The sequence below is a fragment of the Chanodichthys erythropterus genome, chromosome 23 (genome assembly GCF_024489055.1).
Source record: "Chanodichthys erythropterus isolate Z2021 chromosome 23, ASM2448905v1, whole genome shotgun sequence".
Lineage (NCBI taxonomy): Eukaryota > Metazoa > Chordata > Actinopteri > Cypriniformes > Xenocyprididae > Chanodichthys > Chanodichthys erythropterus.
Genome location: NC_090243.1, coordinates 19,513,792 through 19,533,249, shown reverse-complemented (window position 1 = coordinate 19,533,249; position 19,458 = coordinate 19,513,792). Strand labels below are relative to the sequence as shown.

General features: G+C 41.0%; 2 gene segments (V, D, J or C); both read left to right on the top strand.

Annotated features, from left to right (window-relative positions):
* The first annotated feature begins 12,642 nt into the window (after nt 1-12,642).
* LOC137013710 (Ig kappa chain V region 3374-like) lies at nt 12,643-13,145 on the top strand. The segment is given in 2 exon segments: nt 12,643-12,697; nt 12,787-13,145. Coding segments are annotated over 2 exon segments (408 nt in total).
* A 4,512-nt stretch (nt 13,146-17,657) lies between these two features.
* LOC137014348 (immunoglobulin kappa variable 1-27-like) lies at nt 17,658-18,641 on the top strand. The segment is given in 2 exon segments: nt 17,658-18,096; nt 18,186-18,641. Coding segments are annotated over 2 exon segments (408 nt in total).
* The last annotated feature ends 817 nt before the right edge of the window (nt 18,642-19,458 follow it).

The following is a 19,458-nucleotide window of genomic DNA, read 5'->3' as shown; positions in this document are numbered from 1 at the left end:
TCGTACAAAAACCTCCATCAGTCAGAGTCACAGTGACTGAACTGATACTGCAGCTGCTCACACACTTTCACACACTTTCACACACTACTGACACACAGAGGACAAACACAGGAACTACACATGTGCTCAAAACTGACTTATTACTAAAATCAGCTCTATTAGACTGTGATCTGTCCTGTGACAGACGGGTTTGACTCAAATATGCTCAGAATCAGTGAAAACAGAGTGTGTAAATTAATATGTAGATTCATATGTTGTTTTGTTTTTGTACATTAAACTACACTAAAGTCATGGTGTATCAGTAACATGCAGATGTTTTTCAAGCAGCTCCTTCATCTAAAGCCGTTTCTAAATGTATTACTCATAACTCATTTCTCATGAGCAGAAGTGAAAGTGTTCCAGTTGAGAGCGTTGAACCAATCAAAGAGTGAAACTGTGAGTTTGAGGTGAAAATCACATTTGCATTGGCAGGTTTAGTGATTGTGATCCTCTCAGAATAGAGCAGCTCCGTCTCCAGTGACCATGTTCAAACCCCAAGAGCTTCATTTGACATTTCCTGCTAAATGCAGCTGTTCTCAACTATTACAATCAATCAAAAGCAGCTGAAACTTTAGTGCAGGACTTTGAATGAACGACACACTGATCAATGATGCAGTCCGACACAAATGTAACGCGTTCAGAAGCTTTATTGAATGAACAGCAATGGCAGCACATTGAAAGACTGCTTCAGTATTGAGCTGTAAATCACGTGACTGCTGCGAATCCTGCCGGACGCTCAGATACGGCTCGTCTGGACCGGAGAAACATCAGCACTGGGAGCTCTTGAGGAACGAGGCCTCGTGATCAGCTCCGTCATGTCTTACTCTGCAGACGAAGCGATCCGCGCCTTCCCAGCGTGCTTTGCTGAGGCTCAGGACGCTGCTGCGGCTGTAGCGTCCGTCCCGCTCGCTCTCTGCGCTGGTCTGAACCCCCTCGGTGACCTCTGACCCGTCCAGCGTCCAGCTCACCGTCGCCCCCTGTGGAGAGTAAGAGCTGAGCAGGCAGAGCAGTGCGGCTGAGTCTCCAGAGATCTGCAGAGAAGAGGGCGGCAGCAGAGACACGGAGGGCTTCACTGCGGGACCAGCTGCACAAACACACACAAACAACACCAACGTCTTTAGATCATCAATTAGTCAGATGTCACACACAGTAATGGAGGAAAAAATCACAATCATTTCATCTTTACAGAAATTCCACATCACTGCTTTCTTTCATAAACCACATAGTAATGATCCTGCATTTAAATTTCAATATTCTCAGTTCAAATAAAATATTCACTGCTACTAAATATATGAAGTATAAGATATATGAATAAATATAAATCAGTTCTCTGAAGCAGACATGATATACAGCAAATATTACAGTCATTTCATCTTTTCTGAATAAGGTTCAGTTTAATCTCAAACTGATTTTAAAAACATTGTCCACAAACTGATGATTTATATGTAGAAAAACAAATTTAAATGATCATTTCATTATTAACTTAAGACACTCACAATCATAATCATCAGCAAATGTAAGATAAAATTATGAATTTTTCAAATCTTTCTCTGTCTGATGATGACGCCTACAAAATTATAATTATTTTGTCCGTATCATCAAACTTTTGTTTCACGCATTACAACATTTCTGAATAATTAAATTTACCAAAAATTATGGACACAATTATATATTTTAAGAAATAATTGAAAATGTCAGAAAATATTGCAATCAGTATATTTTATAATATCTGAAATTACTCTTGTAAAAAGAAATAAATATATAAAAGCAACATAAAATATGCCTTGCAATGAAAAAAGATAAATATCATGAAATATCACTGAATATAAACATGTAATTATGAAACAGCAGACAAATTTAAAGAAACTATGAAACAATTAAATTTACTATGAAATATTGCAGTTAATGTTTTTTTCAAACTATTTTATAATTTTTAAAACATTGTTGCAAAATGCTTGTTTGAATAATCTAAAAACAAAACAATTATATATAAACATTTTTAGAGAATTTTAGAGACTTACTGATGGTCAGTTTAGTTCCTCCACCGAAAGTCCACCACAGTGCTTCATTCTAGTGAAAGCGTCGTACAAAAACCTCCGTCACACTCAAATGAACACAAACTCCAGCAGAGAAAGAGACGAACGACACTCACACACACTGATATGAGACTCAACGGCAGCTCTTCTCAACATTAAATAATGATTATTGGACTGAAGTGTGTTACAACAGAGACACGGAGGCAGAGGTAAAAGCAATCCAAGGTACGTTTATTGATAAACAGCTGAGCAAAGGGTGATGGTAAGCAGTAATGCAGTTCTTGAATAATGGAGAGAGTGTAATACTGTCCTGATTTTGTCTTGCAGATGCAGATGGAGAGATGCGTTGGAAGGAGATGGCTGAGACACTCACACACACAGTTAGGTAGGCACACGAGGAGATCCAGAGACGAGGGAGATGGAGGAGATAACTGGAGCAGGTAAGTAAAGCTTTAGGAGTCCTTAAGGTAAGCATACGTGAGTCGTAGTGCAAACGAGACCGGACAGTGAGTGTGTGTGAGTGTGGTGGTTTTGTAGTGGTGGTGATTGCAGTGCTGATGAGTCCCAGGTGGCGGTGATCAGTAAGCTGGTGATTGAGTGCGTGGGTAAGGGAGTGAGATGGAACCTGACGTGTCTGTGACAGTACCCCCCCTCCCACGGCCCGCTCCTGAGGGCCGCGGACCCCGACGTCGTGGTGGTCGTCCTCTAGGGCGTGGGGCAGGTCTGTCTGGGTGGTTGGCATGGAAGGTCTGTAACAGGATAGGATCAAGGATATCATTCTTGGGAACCCATGAGCGTTCCTCGGGGCCATAGCCTTCCCAGTCGACTAGGTACTCCAGTCGACCACCACGGCGCCGGGAATCCAGGATCTCGTGAACTACGTAGGCTGTGCCGTCCTCCAGGATGAGTGGAAGGTTCTGTGGAGGGAACAACAGAAGGGTGGTGAGGTTTTAGCAGTGATACATGGAATGTAGGATGGATTCTACTGTACTGCGTCTTCTTGCAGGGCAGACGCATCCTGATGTCCCTGGTGGACAGCCAGACCTTCTGCCCCGGTTGATAGACAGGAGCGTCGGAGCGCCGAAGGTCGGCTGTCATCTTGCGTCTGTGCAGGGCTCTCTGCAGTTGGTGGTGAGCTGAGTCCCAAACCCTCTCGCTCTCCCGGAACCAGTAGTCGACTGCACCCACTGAGCAAATTACGTCCAGAAGACGTCTTTTTGAGGTCTTGTCTCAGGTTGAAAAGACGTCCACTGAGGGGCCAGAATGAAAGTTTTTATGACGTCTTTTTTTGACGTCTTCTGGACATCCGATATAGACGAACATGCAGAATCACCAAAGGAGAAAAATCACAATTTTTAAGCCACCATCGTGGAGATGAGTGTTTGCTTTAGTTGGGCTCTTGACCCTTGCCTTCTTAATATTAGAGTTTGTTTGGGCAGTTAACTGAGTCATAAGAGCCAGACAAGTAAAGAGACATGATCAGGTGTTGGTTATGGTCTCACATAATCATTATTAGACCTGAATCACTGAACTCATGAAGAGCCCAATCTCTGAGTTAGATTGACATTATTGATTACAGCAGCACTGTGATTCTACAGCAGATCAGCTTTATCAATATAATATAAAGGATTTCACATGATAAAAAAAAATTTTCTTTTAGGCACACACAGACATCAAGAATCAGCCTGTGAATCTCAATGACGGTGACAAGCAACATATTCTGATCAACTCTGAACATTAGAAAACAAGCTACTAAAAAGTCACATAAAAACAGCAAAATTTAAATAGTGAGAATAAAAGAAATTACTAAGACAATTCAGCTCATAATTTATTCATGCAGCAATGCATGATGGGAGCCATGGATGAATTTTGATTGGTGGCTCCCAGAATGCACTGCAATATGCTTTTTGATGGTCACCACTGTTGAGATTCACAGGCTGATTCTTGATGTCTGTGTGTGCCTAAAATAAATACTTTTTTTTGGTTCAACACAACTTTTCTGAAATTATTTGAATCATATTGTAAAAGCTGGTCTGCTGTAGAATCACAGTGCTGCTGTAATCAATAATGTAAATCTAACTCAGAGATTGGGCTCTAAATGAGTTCAGTGATTCAGGTCAAAAAATGATTATGTGAAAACATAACCAACACCTGATTATTTCTCTTTACTGGCTGTTATGACTCAGTTAACAGCCCAAACAAACTCTAATATTAAGAAAGCAAGGGTCAAGAGCCCAACTAAAGCAAACACTCATCTCTACGATGGTGGCTTAAAAATTGTGATTTTTCTCCTTTGGTGATTCTGCATGTTCGTCTATATCGGATGTCCAGAAGACGTCAAAAAAAGACGTCATAAAAACTTTCATTCTGGCCCCTCAGTGGACGTCTTTTCAACCTGAGACAAGACCTCAAAAAGACGTCTTCTGGACGTAATTTGCTCAGTGGGCAGGAACATTGGAGGGTTCCCCATCCCAGGGGAACAGTGGGGGTTGGTAGCCGAGTACGCACTGGAAGGGTGTTAATCCAGTTGTGGCTTGGCGGAGGGAGTTCTGTGCGTACTCGGCCCAACCCAGGTACTGGTTCCAGGAGTTCTGGTGGCCGTGACAGAAGGTACGCAGGAAGCGGCCTATCTCCTGGATCTTCCGTTCCGTCTGCCCATTCGACTGAGGATGGTATCCAGATGACAGGCTGACGGTCACACCCAGGAGGGAGAAGAAGGCCTTCCAGACGTGGGAGACGAATTGGGGTCCTCTGTCGGAGACTATGTCTTCAGGTAATCCATAATAACGAAAAACATGATTAAACATCAACTCTGCAGTGGCCATGGCGGTAGGTAGACCTTCCAGGGGTATCAGACGGCAGGACTTTGAGAAGCGGTCTACCACCACCAGGATGCACGTGTGACCGTCAGACTCAGGGAGATCGGTGACGAAGTCCACTCCCAATTGTGATCAGGGTCTCTCAGGAACGGGCAGAGGAAGGAGCTTGCCGGTGGGAAGATGGCATGGGCTCTTGGAGATGGAGGCATTGGAGGAGGGAATGGTTTCTTCGGACCACTGGATAGGGCTCATGAAGATGGACTCCGGCAGGATTGTTTCAGGGTCTTCAGGCTTTTCCTCAGGGGAATGGAGGCGAGACAGGGCGTCAGCTTTGGTATTCTTAGAACCAGGGCGGTAAGAGATGGAGAAATTGAACCTTGAGAAAAACATGGCCCAGCGAGCTTGGCGAGGGTTGAGTCTTTTGGCAGCCTTCAGATATTCAAGGTTTTTATGATCAGTGAGAACTTGGAATGGATGAGTAGCCCCCTCCAACCAATGCCTCCACTCCTCGAGGGCATGCTTGACGGCCAGGAGTTCGCGGTCACCGATGTCATAATTGACCTCCGCCGGGTTGAGCTTGCGGGAGAAGAAGGCGCATGGATGGAGTCTACTTGGTGTCCCCTGCTGCTGCGAGAGGACCGCTCCCACTCCGGTGGTGGAGGCGTCCACTTCCACGATGAATGGGAGATCTGGATTAGGGTGGACGAGGAGGGGAGCGGTGGTGAAGGCTCTCTTAAGGGTCTCGAAGGCGTTGATGGCTTGTTGGGACCAGGACAGAGACTTGGGCTGGTGACGGAGTAAGTTGGTGAGTGGACTGACGATGGTACTGTAATTCTTGATAAAACGGCGGTAGAAATTGGAGAAACCTAGGAAGCGCTGGAGTTCTTTGATTGATGATGGAGTAGGCCAGGACTGGATAGCTGAGACCTTCCCCTCGTCCATCCGGATGCCACTGTGATCTATTATGTACCCCAGGAACTGGACAGAGGGCTGGTGAAAGGAGCACTTTTCAGCTTTGAGGAAGAGATGAAATTGCCGTAAGCGTTGGAGGACCTCCGCAACGTGGTGGCGATGTTCGGCCAAGCTCCGGGAGTAGATGAGGATGTCGTCAATATACACCAGAACGAACTTGTGGAGAAACTCCCGGAGCACCTCGTGTATGAAATCCTGGAATACGGAGGGGGCATTGACCAGGCCATACGGCATGACGAGATACTCGTAGTGTCCGGTGGGCGTGACAAAGGCGGTCTTCCACTCGTCCCCCTCACGTATCCGGATGAGGTTGTACGCGCTGCGGAGGTCCAACTTAGCGAACACAGTGGCACCGCGGAGATGTTCCAGGGCCGCTGGGACGAGGGGAAGTGGGTAACGGAACTTGACAGTGATTTTGTTGAGGGCACGGTAATCGATGCAGGGCCTCAAGCCTCCGTCCTTCTTAGCCACGAAAAAGAAGCTTGAAGCAGCAGGGGAAGTAGACGGGCGGATGTAACCTTGGTTGAGGGCCTCTTTGATGTATTCCTCCATGGCCTTCTCCTCCGGTATAGACAGGGGGTAGATGCGTCCCCTGGGCACTGGCTCACCCGGTAACAGATCGATGGCACAGTCCCATGGCCGGTGTGGAGGAAGCATGGAGGCGCGTTGCGGTCAGAAAACGTCACTGAAGGGGGCGTAGTCCGGGGGAACATCCACGGATCGCTTCTCTACAGGACTTTCGATGGAGGTGGCATTGATGGAAAGAGACTGGGAGAGTGGAGATTTCGGAACAGGAAGTGCTGGGAAGCAATCAGGGAAGCAGTGGTCGCCCCACTTCAGGACTTCGCCCGTGCGCCAGGAGATGGTGGGATTGTGTTCTTCAAGCCACGGGCGCCCTAGAACCACGTCAGCGGTGGACTCCTCCAGAACCAGCAGATGTATCTTTTCCGAGTGCAAGATGCCAACACGGAGTTGGAGTGATCCCACACAATGACGGACGTTCCTTCAACTCAGGGGTTTGCCTGTGATGGATTGTATTTGATAGCTAGTCGGAGACGGGGAGATCTTGAGCTTGAGTTGTCGACAGAGGGCGCCGGAGATGAAGTTTCCTGCAGACCCTGAGTCGAGGAGCGCCACCACTGGAATAGAGGTATTTGCAGCAGTAAGGATGTAGCATATGCACATGTATCAGGACAATCAATAAACTTTGGAGTTTTCAGAACGCTTTTAACCTGATGAACTGTGTTCGTTAATCACTAAGTCGGCTCCGACCAGTCTGCAAAGATGAGCCTATTTGACATCTTTGTGGCCTGGCCGAGGTAAGACAGTGGACCCAATTTCCTAGCTTTTGGAACATCAAAGGATCAACCCCCGGTTGTGGGCAAGAAACTCAGCGCCAGAGACTGACCAGACAAATTCCACACACACACCCCACACACACACACAGACACACACACATATACAGACATGCCTAGAGATGGTATGTACAGTTATTCTCAAGATATGACTGTGCCAAAGTGTACCCGCTATATTTTAAGTGCATATATGCTTCCTAGTGTTTAGATTTTAGAGTTTAAATGACTGTAGCCATTCTAGTTTCATTCCTATTAATGTAATTTTGTCTGTAAACCATAACTTCTTCTACATGTTGTGTTTATGTGTCAAGTTTAGATTCCTCTGAAAGCTCTTCCTCTCCTCTATTCCATAATGTGTCTCACATCCCTGTAGGATGCATTGTTCTATTTGTTTAATGATACTGTGAAGAAAGTACTCTACTTCGAAATCTGATCTGAGAGCCATAAATCATGCAGATTAAGTCGTGAGGCCAATCAAAGGGAAAGCTTTCCCGCCAACTTTGCACCCATGTTATTGGCTACCCCACCTCAAGGAGGTGTGTCGGCTTATCTGTCATAAAAGCAAAGACGCACAATTTCTTGTGTGTTCTCCCGATTGTCTCTCGTCTGCTCGTGCACGTCCCTCTCGGACGTCTCCGGTGACCACGCGCTGCCATCGCGCTCACCTTCGGGACCACCATCTTCCAGCAAAACTCACTCTCAAGTCCTCAGTTCAAACCTTCCCGCTGAACGGAAGAAGCCAACGAACTGCACCAGCGCTAAACTGAAATCCGACACACACAACCAATGCAAGTATACTGCCGTTTCTCAATCTTAGATAAGGAAACTGTTTTCCGCGCTGGCTCAAGGACTGTTTGTAAGTTTGCTACTTGCCTTCTCTCTTTCCTTCCTTTCCTACTTTCACCCTTGTATATATATGTGTATATCCTCTGTATATATTTAGACGTATAGTTGTTTTCGTATATTAAAAACGCACTACATTTCATGCTTGTTGTTCTCCTGCTCATTCATAAAACCCAGGTCACTTTAACGTTTCGATCCTATATCCTTGCTACGTTTGGATGCTAGAAGAGGAAGTCTTTTTCTAATGGCCATAGGAAAAAAACCCTTCCTTTGATAATATTCTATGAGGAGCTTAGTTTGCTGGACAAACTAACAGTTTCTCTAAATAATTATTAAACCAGAACTAATCATATATGTAATTGATTATAATTCGTTGTAATTAATTCACAATATATGTTTAATTCCCCGTTGGGTCGATATATGAATCATAATTTATTCATAACCAATTTATGAATTATTATATTCATATTTCATCCATAAATTTATTAATAACTGTACGAACCGCTACATCGTTACAAGGATTACAATAGTAGTAAGTGGTTTCATTTTCTGAATGGAAGGAATAATTGCACTCACCACTGGTCGAGGAGGACGAGTTGGGCATGTGGAGATAACATGCCCCGGAGATCCACAATAAAGGCATGAGTTCAAAGTCAGTCTTCTCTGTCTTTCATTAGAGGTAAGACGTGAATGATCAATCTGCATGGGTTCGGTGGCTGGTTCTGGAGAGCTGACGGGTTCGGACCGACGGAGGAGGTTGGTGGAAGGTGACTGGCCCTGGTGCTCGAGGAGACACGCCTGCATACGAGAACCCACGCGGAGGGCGAGTTGGATAAAGTGTTCGAGTCCCATGGAGTCCTCGTATGCAGCGAGATGCAGCCGCACATTGGGTTCCAGTCCTTGACGGAAGGGGGTGATGAGGGCTTGTTCATTCCATCCGCTGGTGGCGGCTAGCGTTCTGAACTGCAAGGCATATTCGTTAACAGAGAGATTTCTTTGTTTCAGATTATAGAGTTTCTCACCAGTCGATGCATCCGTAAGGGGTTTCCCGAAGACCTCACGGAAGTGAGAGACGAACGCCAAATATGATCTGACAACAAGGCCTTTTTGAGTCCACAGGGAGTCTGCCCATTGAAGGGCCTTACCTCGCAGTTGCGAAATGATGAACGCTATCTTAGCCGTGTCGGTGGTGTAGAGTTGCGGCTGCATCTCCAGGACCAGTTCGCATTGGAGAAGGAATCCGCTGCAGTCCTCCGCCGATCCAGAGTAGGGCGCCGGTTTGGCCATGGGACTGGCGGTGAATGCTGGAGAAGAAGTGGTGATGGTGGGTGCGGAAGCTGCAGCGTTGGTGGGTGATGGAGACGGTGACTGTGGAGTGAGTGCTCGGCGCAGCGCGTCCACAAGCTCTTGAAACGGGTCGTTGGTGCTCATGCTGTGAAGTTGTTAGGGTCCGGTCTTCTGTTACAACAGAGACACGGAGGCAGAGGTAAAAGCAATCCAAGGTACGTTTATTGATAAACAGCTGAGCAAAGGGTGATGGTAAGCAGTAATGCAGTTCTTGAATAATGGAGAGAGTGTAATACTGTCCTGATTTTGTCTTGCAGATGCAGATGGAGAGATGCGTTGGAAGGAGATGGCTGAGACACTCACACACACAGTTAGGTAGGCACACGAGGAGATCCAGAGACGAGGGAGATGGAGGAGATAACTGGAGCAGGTAAGTATAGCTTTAGGAGTCCTTAAGGTAAGCATACGTGAGTCGTAGTGCAAACGAGACCGGACAGTGAGTGTGTGTGAGTGTGGTGGTTTTGTAGTGGTGGTGATTGCAGTGCTGATGAGTCCCAGGTGGCGGTGATCAGTAAGCTGGTGATTGAGTGCGTGGGTAAGGGAGTGAGGTGGAACCTGACGTGTCTGTGACAAAGTGACTTTCACAGAAACAGCCTCATCATCTCTAAATGTCTCTTGATGCATGAAAACTATTAAATCTGAATTAATAATATAATCAGAAAGACTCTGTACTGATCACCACACATCTGAACTGTGAGTTTCTAAATGATCATGTATTTCTCAAAGCATTTTAATAAGTTTTGTTGACCTGTGACCTCTGGAATGACCTTTGACCTCTCATGGAGTTCACAGTGAAATACTTGATTCTTTTAGAGATTCAACTCTGTCATTTGATTCATCAGAAACCTGTAGTCTGAACCAGAGACTGAATGAAAAAGAAATGATTTATAAACTTATCCAGAAGTGAAAACACTCGTCTGTTGGATCATGAGAATAAAACACATTTAAAGCCTCAAAACTGATCAGTTTCATCTGCATGTGCTCATTTTCACGTGTGTTTTACTCCAGCAGGGTTTTTCTCAGAGAGTCACTTTGCATCGGCTCATGCTTCAGCGCTCCGAGTGTTTATAGCGTTCAGACTCAAACACTTTATAACACACTGCTGTTTACCACGGTACAAACCCAACAAACACCATGAATCTCTTCAGCAGCTTCATCTGGATTCTGGCAGCTTTTATTCCAGGTAACAGACGTGAAAGCTCGTCATTTTTGAGTCTTTAATGTTCATTTCATCTGATTAAACACATTAATGTTGTTGTCGACAGCATCCAGAGGAATCACTGTGACTCAGCCTGAAGCTGTGACTGTTTCTGAAGGACAAAACGCCAAAATAGAGTGTAAAACTGATACTGGGATAAATGGCTGGGGTTTAGCTTGGTATCAGCAGAAACATGGAGAAGGTCCTAAACTCATCATTTATTCTGTAAATAATCGATATGGTACCAGTTTCAATCAATTCAGTGGGAATGGAAGATATGAAGGAACTGATTTCACTCTGACCATCAGTGGAGTCCAGACTGAAGATGCTGGACATTATTACTGTCAGTTCACACAGTGATAAAGAGTCGTACAAAAACCTCCGTCAGTCAGAGTCACAGTGACTGAACTGATACTGCAGCTGAAACAACATCGTCACACAAACATCTGAAATAAAATCATCTAAATTAACCTCCTTTATAGATTAAGATCTTTTATATTGAGGTCAGAAATCAATCAAAGCATTAGTTGAGAGAAACAACTAAAAATCCATCAGTGTCGCTGCCCGAGTCTCTCCAGCTAACAGATTTTTGTTATAAGAACGTTCTCCAAATATTCAGTGTTGATTCTGGGAACGTAAAAAATGCCCAGTTTTCTTGACAGTAGAGGAACGTGTTTTAAAACATATGAAGTTTCTCAAACGTTCTTTCAACTTAATTTTGATTTAAAATTCAACATTCTTTAATCATTGAAACACCTGCTGTGAACAAACACTGAAAGAGAAATAAGAACACAAACTACAACTTTCTTCAGCCACATCCTTAGATGAAGATAAAAAAGACCTGATTTGGGAGATAAAAAACATAAAATATCTGAAGATCTGATTAAACAACTCCACAAACAGCATTACCAGCTTCACTGAAAAAAAAAACAACTTAACAAAAGTCAAGGGTCAAGAGCTCAACTAAAGTAAACACTGATGTCAAATAAATGTCAAATGTCAAAACTAAACATTTTCAACAAATCATTAACATCTAAACCTCTGTTAATTCTCAATAAGAGCTTCTGTAGATGAATGTCAGAAATAAAGTCAGTCTGGTTAGTAATAAGTGAAGTTGTTTGTGGAGATCTTTAATCAGATCTTTAATATGATGTTCCTGTTCCATTTTCATTCAACATCCAGTAAGATGAGACCCGGTCTGACATTTATCTTGCATCTTTTTTCAATCTTTTGATTCTTCCTTAAATAGGTTTTTTTTTTTAGCAATTTGAGATGAAGGTACATAAAATATGTAATGTTTAAATGTAATAGTTATACTTTACAAATAGTGTGATGCATATTTTTTACACATTACTGGAGCTCCTCTCTTGCCCGCTAAACTTCCATTCCAAGTTTTCAAAAACTCACAGATTCTGTTGCATTTAGTCACCATGAAATCAAAATGGACAATTTATGTTTTTTAATGGAATACTACAGTATTGATTATAAATGATTTATCAATGCACATCTTGATTTTTTAAATTCATGTGCCTTGTAATCTACATGCAGCTCTGAAGATGAGAATGGGGCAACCTGTCACTCACATGAGATCCACCAATTGCAAACCACAACCATCCAATCAATTCCCCACAGACAAAATCAAGCCCCGCCCTACATTTGTTAACTTCACTAGGATATATATATCATAATAGGGAAGAAAATATGAACGTTTTAATGTTGCAAGGTTCATCATGTATGGAGCAAACTCAGTTCAAATAAATATAAAATAGTGGTACAGTAATTAAGTGAGGATAGCACATAAATATTAATAAAAAAGTTATCTATTATCTAATTTCAGAATCTTTATGATTTGACATAATTTGATGTTGTGATTGACAGGATGAAACGAACGAGCTCCTCCTGAACCTTCATTTAGAGCCTCATTTAAATACAGAATGAGTTCATTTGCATATTGATCAGATGCTTCAGTGCTCTGAGAGTGTTTATAGTGCTGTGAGTTTAACACTTCATCACTGACACACACAACAATCTTCATCAACATGACCTTCATCATCATCTTCATCTGGACTCTCACAGCGTTTGCTCAAGGTTTGTGGAGCACAAGTTTGATATCAATTCATTTCTTCAAGTATATTGTCAAAGTTTTGAGTTGATTTTCTTCTTGTTGTGTGTTTCAGAGTGTAGAGGACAGATCACCGTCACTCAGAGTCCCTCAATGACAGCAGCTCAACCAGGACAAACTGTGAACATCAACTGTAGAACCAGCACAGATGTGCACAGATGGAATGATGGAGATGAAGGTTTAGCCTGGTACTTACAGAAACCTGGAGAAGCTCCTAAACTCCTGATTCATAGAACAAGCTATCTACAGTCAGGAACTCCATCTAGATTCAGTGGCAGTGGATCTAACAGTGATTTCACTCTGACCATCAGTGGAGTCCAGACTGAAGATGCTGGACATTATTACTGTCAGAGTTTCCATTGCAGAACAGGTTCTGATGCTTATTGTGTGAGTGATCAAACATTCACACAGTGATAAAGAGTCGTACAAAAACCTCCGTCAGTCAGAGTCACAGTGACTGAACTGATACTGCAGCTGCTCACACACTTTCACACACTTTCACACACTACTGACACACAGAGGACAAACACAGGAACTACACATGTGCTCAAAACTGACTTATGATTGAAATCAGCTCTATTAGACTGTGATCTGTCCTGTGACAGACGGGTTTGACTCAAATATGCTCAGAATCAGAGTAAAACTGATATCAAATCAAACAAAACTTTTCCTCAGTTCCAGAGTTCAATCATACTGTACACCTGATAAACTTGCCTTACAAACCCTTACGAAAAACTAGTATACTTCAAGTTCATTTGATCAAGTATACTAAAGTAATGTTCAAGTATACTTTATGTAGTAAGTATAATATCAATGTACTAGTAGTAAACTTGTAAGTGTACTATTTTAATACCGCTTGGGACTAAATTGGCCCAATTGAAGTATACGTTTAAGTGTACTATAGGTGTAACAGTAGTAAACTTTAACTAGTTCACATTTGTACTGCATCTGTACTAAAAGTGAACTTATACTAGTATACTAGTAGTTTACTATTTTAATACTAGTAGTAGCTACATTTTTAGTATCCGAAAGTACACTTTGAAATATACTCTCAGTAAACTGCTAGTTTAGTGCAAGTATACTTTTAAGTTTTCTGTAAGTGAACATGACATCACACTTATAGTTTACTTTTTATATATTATTTTTGCACTTTAAGCATACTTCTATGTTCCTACACAGCAAAAACTGCAGTGTTAAATTAACTCTCCAGGGAGTACAGGTGAGACCATACTCAAGAGTGTTAAAGTTAATGAGATAATTAAGTTATTAATTGAGTGAAGATTGACCATTATTGAAGACACCTGATGATAACAAGCAGAATCACCACAATTTTTTAAGCTACCATCATGGAGATGAGGGTTTGCTTTAGTTGGGCTCTTGACCCTTGACTTTTTAAAATAAAATTTTGTTCGGGTTGTTTTAACTGAGTTATAACGTCCAGACAAACAAATGGAAAAAATGATCAGGTGGTGTTGGTTATGTTTTTACATAATCATTATTTGATCTGAATCACTGAACTCATTTAGAGCCCAATCTCTGAGTTAGATTTACATTATTGATTACAGCAGCACTGTGATTCTACAGCAGAAGATCAGCTTTATCAATATAATCTGAAGGATTTCACAAACAGTTGTTCTGAGCAAAAAAAAAAAAACCTTTCTTTTAGGCACACACAGACATCAAGAATCAGCCTGTGAATCTCAACAGTGGTGGCCATCATAAAGCATGTTGCAGTGCATTCTGGGTGCCACCAATCAAAATTCATCCATGGCTCCCATCATGCATTGCTGCATGAATAAATTATGAGCTGAATTGTCTTAGTAATTTTCTTTATTCTCATATTTTATTTTGTTCCGTTTATGTGACTTTTTAGTAGCTTGTTTTCTAATGTTCAGAGTTGATCTGTTGATCAGAATATGTTGCTTGTCACCATCATTGAGATTCACAGGCTGATTCTTGATGTCTGTGTGTGCCTAAGCAAAATATATATATTTTTTTTTTTTTGCTCAGAACAACTGTTTGTGAAATCCTTCAGATTATGTTGATAAAGCAGATCTTGTGCTGCTGTAATCAATAATGTAAATCTAACTCAGAGATTGGGCTCTAAATGAGTTCAGATATTCAGACCAAATAATGATTATGTGAAAACATAACCAACATCACCTGACCATTTTTTCCACTTGTTTGTCTGGATGTTATAACTCAGTTAAAACAGCCCAAACAAAATTTTATTTTAAAAAGGCAAGGGTCAAGAGCCCAACTAAAGCAAACCCTCATCTCCTCGATGGTGGCTTAAAAATTGTGATTTTCTCCTTTGGTGATTCTGCTTGTTATCATCAGGTGTCTTCAATAATGGTCAATCATCACTCAATTAATCACTTAATTATCTCATTAACTTTAACACTCTTGAGTATGGTCTCACCTGTACTCCCTGGAGAGTTAATTTAACACTGCAGTTAACATAGAAGTATGCTTAAAGTGCAAAAATAATATATAAAAAGTAAACTATAAGTGTGATGTCATGTTCACTTAAAGAAAACTTAAAAGTATACTTGCACTAAACTTAGCAGTTTACTGTGAGTATATTTCAAAGTGTACTTTCGGATACTAAAAATGTAGCTACTATTAGTATTAAAATAGAAAACTACTAGTATACTAGTATAAGTTCACTTTTAGTACAGATGCAGTACAAATGAGAAACGTAGCTGTGAACTAGTTAAAGTTTACTACTGTTACACTTATAGTACACTTAAACGTATACTTCAATTGGGCCAATTTAGTCCCAAGCGGTATTAAAATAGTACACTTACAAGTTTACTACTAGTACATTGATATTATACTTGAACATTACTTTAGTATACTTGATCAAATGAACTTGAAGTATACTAGTTTTTCGTAAGGGAATCTACACCTGAAACTTCATGAGCAGAAGTGAAAGTGTTCCAGTTGAGAGCGTTGAACCAATCAAAGAGTGAAACTGTGAGTTTGAGGTGAAAATCACATTTGCATTGGCAGGTTTAGTGATTGTGATCCTCTCAGAATAGAGCAGCTCCGTCTCCAGTGACCATGTTCAAACCCCAAGAGCTTCATTTGACATTTCCTGCTAAATGCAGCTGTTCTCAACTATTACAATCAATCAAAAGCAGCTGAAACTTTAGTGCAGGACTTTGAATGAACGACACACTGATCAATGATGCAGTCCGACACAAATGTAACGCGTTCAGAAGCTTTATTGAATGAACAGCAATGGCAGCACATTGAAAGACTGCTTCAGTATTGAGCTGTAAATCACGTGACTGCTGTGAATCCTGCCGGACGCTCAGATACGGCTCGTCTGGACCGGAGAAACATCAGCACTGGGAGCTCTTGAGGAACGAGGCCTCGTGATCAGCTCCGTCATGTCTTACTCTGCAGACGAAGCCATCCGCGCCTTCCCAGCGTGCTTTGCTGAGGCTCAGGACGCTGCTGCGGCTGTAGCGTCCGTCCCGCTCGCTCTCCGCGCTGGTCTGAACCCCCTCGCTGACCTCTGACCCGTCCAGCGTCCAGCTCACCGTCGCCCCCTGTGGAGAGTAAGAGCTGAGCAGGCAGAGCAGTGCGGCTGAGTCTCCAGAGATCTGCAGAGAAGAGGGCGGCAGCAGAGACACGGAGGGCTTCACTGCGGGACCAGCTGCACAAACACACACAAACAACACCAACGTCTTTAGATCATCAATTAGTCAGATGTCACACACAGTAATGGAGGAAAAAATCACAATCATTTCATCTTTACAGAAATTCCACATCACTGCTTTCTTTCATAAACCACATAGTAATGATCCTGCATTTAAATTTCAATATTCTCAGTTCAAATAAAATATTCACTGCTACTAAATATATGAAGTATAAGATATATGAATAAATATAAATCAGTTCTCTGAAGCAGACATGATATACAGCAAATATTACAGTCATTTCATCTTTTCTGAATAAGGTTCAGTTTAATCTCAAACTGATTTTAAAAACATTGTCCACAAACTGATGATTTATATGTAGAAAACAAATTTAAATGATCATTTCAATATTAATTTAAGACACTCATAATCATAATTATCATTAAATGTAAGCTCAAATTATGAATTTTTCCAAATCTTTCTCTTTGTCTGATGATGATGTCTACAAAATTATAATTATTTTGTCCGTATCATCAAACTTTTGTTTCATGCATTACAAGATTTCTGAATTATTAAATTTACCAAAAAAATGGACACAATTATGTATTTTGAGAAATAATTGAAAATGTCAGAAAACATTGCAATCAATATATTTAAAAAACAATGAATCTTAGTTATTATAATATCTGAAAATACACATGTAAAATGAAAAAATATTTAAAAGCGGCATGAAATATCACTGAATATGAATATGTATTTCTAAAATAGCAGACAAATTTAAAGAAATTATGAAACAAATTCACCATGAAATTTTGCAGTTAATTTTTTTTTTATTATTATTTTATAATTTTTAAAACCCTGTTGCAAAATGCTTGTTTGAATAATCTAAAAACAAAACAATTATATATAAACATTTTTAGAGAATTTTAGAGACTTACTGATGGTCAGTTTAGTTCCTCCACCGAAAGTCCACCACAGTGCTTCATTCTAGTGAAAGCGTCGTACAAAAACCTCCGTCACACTCAAATGAACACAAACTCCAGCAGAAAAAGAGACGAACGACACTCACACACACTGATATGAGACTCAACAGCAGCTCTTCTCAACATCAACATGATTGAGCTGAAAACAGACACTAAATATTCATCTTTAAAAGAAATACTTGTTATTGCATGAAGGATGAAATTTTATAATTAGTCAAAAACATTTATCAAATTTACAAAACTTGTGTGATTTAAATTCTGCAAAAATTAAATCACACAAAAAACAGCTTTATAATGAAATCTTTAGCCAGATTGAGATGGTCATTCTCTATTGGATGACCTTTGACCTGTTCTACAGTATCATGATGATATCAAATCTGCAGCACAGGTATTAAATGCTCTCAGCATCAAAGTCTGAATGAAACTGATCATTAAAACAGTGTTTAGAGGGAGAAGATCCACCCAAAATAACATGAAGTAAATCAGGAGTGTCTGTTTCTGAAAATGATCAATAGAAATTTATTAGCAAAGATACTAAATGACAAAACAGTGTTTCTGCTGTCTTCAGGTAAATGATCTGGAGTGTGTTTGCATATTGATCAGATGCTTCAGTGCTCTGAGAGTGTTTATAGTGCTGTGAGTTTAACACTTCATCACTGACACACACAACAATCTTCATCAACATGACCTTCATCATCATCTTCATCTGGACTCTCACAGCGTTTGCTCAAGGTTTGTGGAGCACAAGTTTGATATCAATTCATTTCTTCAAGTATATTGTCAAAGTTTTGAGTTGATTTTCTTCTTGTTGTGTGTTTCAGAGTGTAGAGGACAGATCACCGTCACTCAGAGTCCCTCAATGACAGCAGCTCAACCAGGACAAACTGTGAACATCAACTGTAAAACCAGCACAGATGTGTACAGTCTTTATGGGGTTTTACACTATTTCAGCTGGTACTTACAGAAACCTGGAGAAGCTCCTAAACTCCTGATTTATTTTACAAACACCCTCCAGTCAGGAACTCCATCTAGATTCAGTGGCAGTGGATCTAACAGTGATTTCACTCTGACCATCAGTGGAGTCCAGACTGAAGATGCTGGACATTATTACTGTCTGAGTTTCCATTGCAGAACAAATTCTGATGGTGATTGTGTGGGTGACTATGTGTTCACACAGTGATAAAGAGTCGTACAAAAACCTCCGTCAGTCAGAGTCACAGTGACTGAACTGATACTGCAGCTGCTCACACACTTTCACACACTTTCACACACACTCAACAGCAGAAACACAAATATGATCTTAATATCAGCTTTGTTGAGCTTCATCAGTATTTCTTCAGATAATTAGAAATTCTTTTGATATTATCATCATTTTTAGATCATTTATGGTTTATTTATCCTCATTTCCACTCACTCAATATTTTAAAGTCATTGATATTTTTGATCATGAACTTTTATTATTTTTTCTTCCTAATCTTAGTTATACAGTAAAGATCTGAGGAACTGAAGCTGTCGATCACACAGCGAGAGTTTATCTGGACACTTCCCAAAACTCCTGTTATAATCAGTGACGCTCTTACACTACACAATCAATCTCTGACTGGATTTACATCGTGTTTGCATTGTTAGTTATGGTGAAAGCATTTCTGGAGTGCAGAAATTTAGTTGTAATGACGAGATCACTGCATTCACACCATCAACAGACTGTCTGTCATCTGCTCAGTTTCTCATCACTGCAACCTTCCCTGTGATGAACAGATCGAAATATAAGGCAATAATCAACACTTTTCACCATTCGTTCATTTAGACAGCTGTAAAAGTAAAAATGTAGTGATAGTATTCGAGAAGGTTTCACATGTAAACAATCAGAGCGCTAAAATCAGAGTGGAAATAGCCATTTATTTCTAAATTATGACAATTATTTGATGTAAAAATCATATTAACATTATAAGTGCACCTCAGGAAACATTATAAATAATAATAAATCAGTTGGTGAAGCGACTCAGACGCCTGCAGTGAAATCTGTTCATCTAGGAAACACATTCACCATGTCCTGTAAAAGCAGTCCTGACGTCTATCAGAGTTGGGATCATC